Consider the following 7,053-nt stretch of genomic DNA (forward strand, 5'->3'; position numbering starts at 1 on the left):
GATGTCCTTTGTATGGGAGTGGGGTATTGCAGTTTCCCACTATTAATGATTGAAGATGATGTGTGATTTAAGTTTTAGCAATTTCTTTTACAAATGTGAGTGCCTTTGTATTTGGGGAATAGATTTTCAGAATTGAGATACCATCTAGTTTTTTTTCCTTTGATGACTATAAAGTTTCCTTATCTATTTCTTTTGACTAATATTGTTTGAAAATATATTTTATTAGGTATTAGAATTGCTACTACTGGTTGCTCTTTGTATCTGTTTACTTGGAAAAGTTTTTCCAGCCTTTTAATCTGAGGTAATGTCTATCTTTGTTGTGGAGGTGTGCTTCTTGTATGCAGCAGAATGATGGATACTGTTTTTGTATCCACTCTGTTAGCCTTATTTATTGGGGAATTGAGTTCCCTAATGTTGAGAGATACTAATGACCAGTGATTGTTATTTCTTTTTATTTTGATGTTGGTCTCTCTCTCTCTCTCTCTCTCTCTCTCTCTCTCTCTCTGTGTGTGTGTGTGTGTGTGTATGTATGTATGCTTCCCTCATTTTTATTGGTCTCTGTTAATCATTTCTTGTGTTTTCTTAGATATAGATATCCTCATTGTGTTGAAGTTTTCCTCTAGTATTTTCTGTAGCACTGGATTTGTGGATAGATATTATTTGAATTTGGATTTGTCTCAAAATATCTTATTTTCTCTATCTACAGTGATTGAGAGTTTTGCTGGGTATAATAGTATAAGTTGGCACTTGTGGGTTTTTTTTTGTTTTTTGTTTTTGTTTTTTAAGAGGTTGCAAGATATCTGTCCAAGCTTTTCTAGACTTTAGAACTCTCGGTTGAGAAGACAGGTGTAATTGTGATTATTTTTGTGTTTGTATGATACCTGCCCTTTTTCCCTTTCTACTTTCAATATTTTTGTTGTTGTTCTGTATATTTTGTGTTTTATTTATTCTGTTGTAGTAGGGTTTTTTTTTTCTGGTCTAGTCTAATTGGTGTTCTATAAGCCTTTTGTAAGTTTATAGCCATCTCTTTCTTTAGATTGGGGAAGTTTTCTTCTATGATTTTGATTAAAATATTTTCTGGGCTATAGATCTGGGACTCTTTACCTTTTACTATATATGTTATTTTATTTTAGGTATTTTCATGATATAAGATTTCCTGGATGTTTTGTGTCAAATGTTTGTTTCTAATGTTTGATTTATGTCTGAGATTCTCATTTCCATCTCCTTTATTCTGTTGGTGATGCTTACATCTGTTGTTCCTGTTCTCTACCCTAGGTTTTCCATCTCCAGGATTCCCTCAGCTTTTGTTTACTTTATTGCTTCTATTTTCCCTTTTAGATTTAGCACAGTTTTATTTATTTCTTTCACCTATTTAATTATATATTCTTAATTTTTAAGGGATTTATTTTTTCAATTTAAAAGACCTCTATCTGTTTGGTTGTTTTGTCCTGAATTTCCTTAATGGATCTATTAATGGATCTATTCATTTATTTAAAGGCCTATATCTTCTTTATAATACTGGATTTAAAGTCTTTTTCTTGTGCTTTCATTGTGTTAGGATATTCAGGGCTTGATATAGGAGGATAGCCATGCTCTGAAGTTAGCATTTGCCTTATTTTTGTTGATAGTATTATTTTGAGGGCCTTTAGCAATTTGGATGGCTTTGGTCCCTCAATATTTCTGTTGTAGTAGGTAATGGGAGAGTTGTTAACCTTGGTGGTGCTGGTGTGGCAGGCTTGTCATGGGTATCTTTGTGCTTTATGGTTCTAGAGTTGTAGGTCTGATGAAGGTAGGCAATGAAGTGGTATGAGAATGAGGATTTGGCAACTCAAAGCATCTTGGCTTGTTCCAGATGATCCAGTAAGCAGGGAAGATGGGTGGGGAAATAGATGATGAATTATATTCTTCAGAATTCAAAGTTCAACTGAAGGTTGTCAGAGAGGTTTGTGTGTGTGTGTGTGTGTGTGTGTGTGTGTGTGTATGTGTGTGTAGGGGGTTGATGAAGGTTCCCATGGGATAGTGGGCTGCTCAGGGAAGGCTGGTTTTGCAAAGTATTCTGTGTAAGAATCATTTTCTTATAAATGTAACAAATTGTATGTTTCTTGATGTTCTGTGAGCATGTACTTGGCATTCAGTGATGTCATTATAGTATGTATACATGTATGTTTGTGTGCATTTGTGTTTGCATTTCTCTATCTCTATATTCATCCTGATTAGCATGTAGAGGATATTGTTTGGGAATAGGTTTACTCATTTTACAAATTTCCATTTTTTGGACAAATTTTAAAATTCCTTGTGATCATGTGTTATTGAAAGCACAAATCTATCTATTGTTAGCAGAGCTTATTCCCAGAATTGAAATGTAATCATAACACATGTGGGTAATAAAGAAGAATATTATTTTCTATGGAAGGAGGATTGTTGTGTGAATGAATGTTACCAGAATGAAGTGGTATAAGGGGATAAAAAATGGACTGTGGGAAGTGAACCAATAGGAACAAAAGTTAAAATGCTATAATTGTCATCACTTTCCCATTAATTTCAAATAAAGACTGAAACTAATTTCTAAGTTAATTTCTTATAATGTATTTCAGAATAATTTCAAATGAAAGTAAAACAATACAAATTTTAGATTCCAAAACCAATTAATAACTTACAATCAAAAAAGAAGTGTGTATATTAGAATAACCAGTGAATTTCCCATGGGTTATTTAATTGCTTCCTCTCACAATGTAGGGATGGTACTACAGATAGACTCCTGGAGGAATTCTCCAGAGTTTTCCAGGTCCATATAATTCGCTCCATATTTGCACACAGTAGACTGAAAATCCAGTACAATTCTATAACCAGCTTTGAAGAAATAAACTTCACACCATGCTTCATTCATCAATGTTTTTATTTCAGAGATAATAATTAATCATAAAGCCTTCTGTCCAGAGGATTAGCTAGGAGTCTGAAGCAAGGTAAGATAACATATTCAAAAATAAACATTGCATTGATATACTTTATTGTTACTTCTTTAGATTTTCAGTAATGTCTCTTATTCAGGCTTTCCAATTGGAATCTGCAAAATATGTGGCAGATATGACATTACCTACAAAGCAGAAAGAAATAATTGTTGATTTGGACACTGATCCATGTTAATGCTCTTTCTTTATTTTTCTCTGCACAGACTTAGAGTCATTTTAATACAACTTGAGTGAGTTTATTTCTGTAATCACACTTAGGCTATATTCAATTGCCTTTATATCAGACTGACTGACTTGGGTGACTTAACTTTTCAAGCCAACAGGTAAGAGTCATTATACATCAAAAAATTCATGTCAATCCACGTGAAGATGTATCCACTGTGACTTAGTAAAAACATGATTTTTAGTAGTATCTAAAATCTAAGTCCTAACTGAGTTATATATACAGAGAGAGACCTTTTCATTGAAGGTAATTTACAGATGGTTCCTATGTGACATGCAAAGCTAAGAATTAAAAAAAAAAACTGGGCAGAAGAAATATTAGTTGATTCTATACATTTAAATTTTGTTCATTTATCATAGGAGGTTAAAAATAAACAGTCAACAAAAAGCAAGCTAATAATGGAGATAAGAAAATGATTTTTTAGTGATAAAATTTTCCTAAGGTGTTTACCAGACTCAGACTTTGCCTTATCCTTTTCTTGAAAATCATAGATTGCCTTGGATATAAGCATTTTAAATAGACATCATCTTTTAATAGACACCACTCTTCATATGAAGACATCAAATACACCTGAATATTTTTCTCTGTCATATGGTTTTGCATCTAATATTTTTTCTTGGGATCTTTTAAGAATTTCCTTTCATACATTGTATCAACAATAACGAAATGTCTGTTGGGCAAGAGAATGTTTATAAAACAAGAGTAAATATATGCCTGAATATCCATCTTAGAAAGAATGTGCCTTTATTGCTGAATCAAGACTCCACCTAGATGACTTACAGTGGCTACCATGTTGAATATTTCAAATGTTCAACATATTTTGTTTGTAAATATTAACTTTGTATTATACTTGGAATTTTATCTTTGCTTACCATTTACTGAAATCTTGTAACTTGTTTTCAAAGACTTTATTTTCTTGACTGAAGTAAAATTCACTTTAGCTTTTCTCTAATGTTTCTTTTAAAATTCAGATTTGGGAAACATCACTTATTCTTAGTTGTGGTAATTAAAGTATTGGACTTTTATTGTGATTGAAATAAAATTTTTAGTTTTCTTGCTTAAAAAGAAGAGACAATAAATGTAATCTGCTTAAATCAGTTCTTGGTAGGAGGCAGATGTGAAAATCTCACAGTATTGAGTTCAGAAATGAGATGGTAGATATATTTTGTGAGATATTATTTTCCAGTTCTCAAGACTTGGTTAACACATGGACAAAAACATTTATTTAAGTTATTAACCAAAATCTTTTTGTTATGTGTTCTCCCCTCCTATATCTTCTCCCAGACTTTTCTACACACAAAACTTTTCAGAGTCATCCCATTCCCTTGAACACATACACACACACCCAACACATACACACATGGAAACAGACAACCAACCAACCAACCATTATAAAAGACAAATAATGTTCCAAATACAACAACTAAACAAAAAATTGACTAAAACCACAGTGTTTATTGTATGTAGGCCAACTACTAATGGGATTGGGACCTGGTCTGTAATGTGTTTGATATACCAATGAGTCTGAGACTGCATTAGTCAAAAGTGCTTCCCCTTTTATCAGAGTATATGTATTGCAGATTTCTTCTTGGTCATGCATGTCCACTTCCATCTCAGTGTTTTGTGCCTCATCTGGCTTGAAGTTCAATAGGTCTTATGTGTGTTGTTATAATGTTTGTAATTTCATATTTATATCAGTTCTGCTTTATCAGTAAACACTGTTTCCTTGGAGTCATTCATCTCTCTGGCTCTTGCAGTCTTCCCACATGCTTTTCCACAGAGTGCCCTGAAATCTGTGGGGTGATGTGAAATTAAAAACTTTCCATTGAGGAGATGTTCCAAAGTCTCTTACTCTCTGCACATGGATTAATATTACTTTCTTTTTTGTTATTATGTTATTTTATTTATTTACACTTCAAATGATGTCCTGCTTTGAGTTCTCCTCTCTGCAAACTCCCAGCCCATTCCCTTCCCCTTTGTCTCTAAGAGAGTGTTTCTTTACTTATCCACCCCCTCCCACCTCACCTCTCTAGCATCCTCCTATGCTGGGGCAACAAGCCTCCATAGGAACAAGGGCCTCCATCCCTGAGAGGTTCCCAGTACCCAACAAGGTTACATTAGCAGAAATACCCAGTAGAAGGGAGATAGAAATTGAAGAGGCCTCCTCTAGTATATAGCATGGCCCCCAGTTGAGGGATGGGGCCTCCTACACATATCAAAAATTTTTAACCCAGAATTGTTGTCTAAAGGAAAAGTAAGGCAAACAGTGGAGCACAGACTGAAGGAAAGGCCATCCAGAGATACTACATTTAACTATTACATAAATTATTTATCAAAATTTCCAGAGTTAGAAGCCTGTGACCTTATATGTACATAGCACATGAAATTCGCATTAATATGTAGGGTATTGTAGAGAACCTTTTCAATCAAGTTACTCCAGAGACCACCTATATATATTTTTTATACTTCTCAATTTTTAGTTTCTTAACATACTACTCATTGTTTTCTCATTACTGAAGAGCATTGCCTGTTTACTAGATGAAGCCATTGAAGAACTGGACAGAAGTGACACACTTTCTCCTGCTGGGACTCACTGATGATCCAGGTCTGCAACTTCCCCTTTTCATCGTCTTTCTCCTCATCTACATCATTACCCTGGTAGGGAACCTGGGGATGATCCTCTTGATTCTCTTGGACTCTCGGCTCCACAACCCCATGTACATTTTCCTTGGTAACTTGTCTCTGGTGGATGTTTTTTACTCATCAGCTATCACACCAAAAGTCATGGCTGGTCTCTTAATAGGAGACAAGGTCATTTCTTACAATGACTGTGCTGCTCAGATGTTCTTTTTTGCAGCCTTTGCTACTGTTGAAAATTACTTGTTAGCCTCAATGGCCTGTGACCGCTATGCAGCAGTGTGTAAACCCCTACACTATACCACCATCATGACTCCATGCGTATGTATGTGTTTCATCATAGGCTGCTATGTTCTTGGTTTCTTGAATGTCTCAGTTTACCTTGGAGATACTTTCAGTCTCTCTTTCTGTAAGTCTAATGTGGTCCATCATTTTTTCTGTGATATGCCAGCAATGATGGCCCTCTCTTGCTCTGATATATATGTTAATGAACTGGTACTTATTTATCTAGCCAGTTTCAATATCTTCTTTGCTCTCATAATAATATTAGTATCATATATTATAATTTTTATCACAATCTTAAACATGCGCTCAGGAGCAGGCCTTCAGAAGGCTCTTTCCACCTGTGCTTCTCACTTCATTGCTGTTTTTATTTTCTATGCAACAACAATCTTCATGTATCTGCAACCAAGTTCTACACATGCAATGGACACTGACAAAATTGTGTCTGTCTTCTACACCATGGTCATTCCCATGCTGAACCCTTTAGTTTACAGCCTGAGGAACAAAGAGGTCAAGAGTGCATTCATGAAAGTGGCTCTGAAGGAAAAATAATCATTATGATAATAACTTTAAATATTTTTTGATATAATATTAAAATTTTTATGACATCTTTTCCCTGTAGTAGATTATACTTTAACCTTATACTTGCTTTTGATCTGAGTGCTTATTTATGCCTATGTGTATCATTTTGGCCTTGCCATGCAGGAGCAGTGTATTTAGAAGTGTAATATGGGACTTAAAAGTGTATGAATTTTTGGGTTTGGTTTTTCAAAGATGTTTTTACCATTATTGATACATTAAATTATTTTATTTTTCTGGTATATTGTGATAGTTAATAATCATTATCCTTTTGACTGATTGGAGTTTTGAATCTACATTTAAATACATCTGGGGGATGTCCATTTTGGTGCATAGATATTTGCTGTGTTTTGTTGCATTATC

General features: G+C 34.2%; 1 protein-coding gene across 1 annotated transcript; it reads left to right on the forward strand.

Moving 5' to 3' along the window:
• Positions 1-5,730: 5,730 nt before the first annotated feature.
• LOC116101087 (olfactory receptor 5B3-like) lies at positions 5,731-6,663 on the forward strand. Its single transcript, XM_031384773.1, has one exon. The coding sequence runs from the start codon at positions 5,731-5,733 to the stop codon at positions 6,661-6,663; it is 933 nt and encodes a 310-aa protein (XP_031240633.1).
• Positions 6,664-7,053: the final 390 nt, after the last annotated feature.

The sequence above is a fragment of the Mastomys coucha genome, unplaced genomic scaffold, assembly GCF_008632895.1.
Source record: "Mastomys coucha isolate ucsf_1 unplaced genomic scaffold, UCSF_Mcou_1 pScaffold21, whole genome shotgun sequence".
NCBI classification, from domain to species: Eukaryota; Metazoa; Chordata; class Mammalia; order Rodentia; family Muridae; genus Mastomys; species Mastomys coucha.

Coding starts and splice junctions, on each gene's coding strand:
- LOC116101087 (XM_031384773.1), top strand. CDS start 5,731: ATGAAGCCATTGAAGAACTGGACAGAAGTGACACACTTTCTCCTGCTG.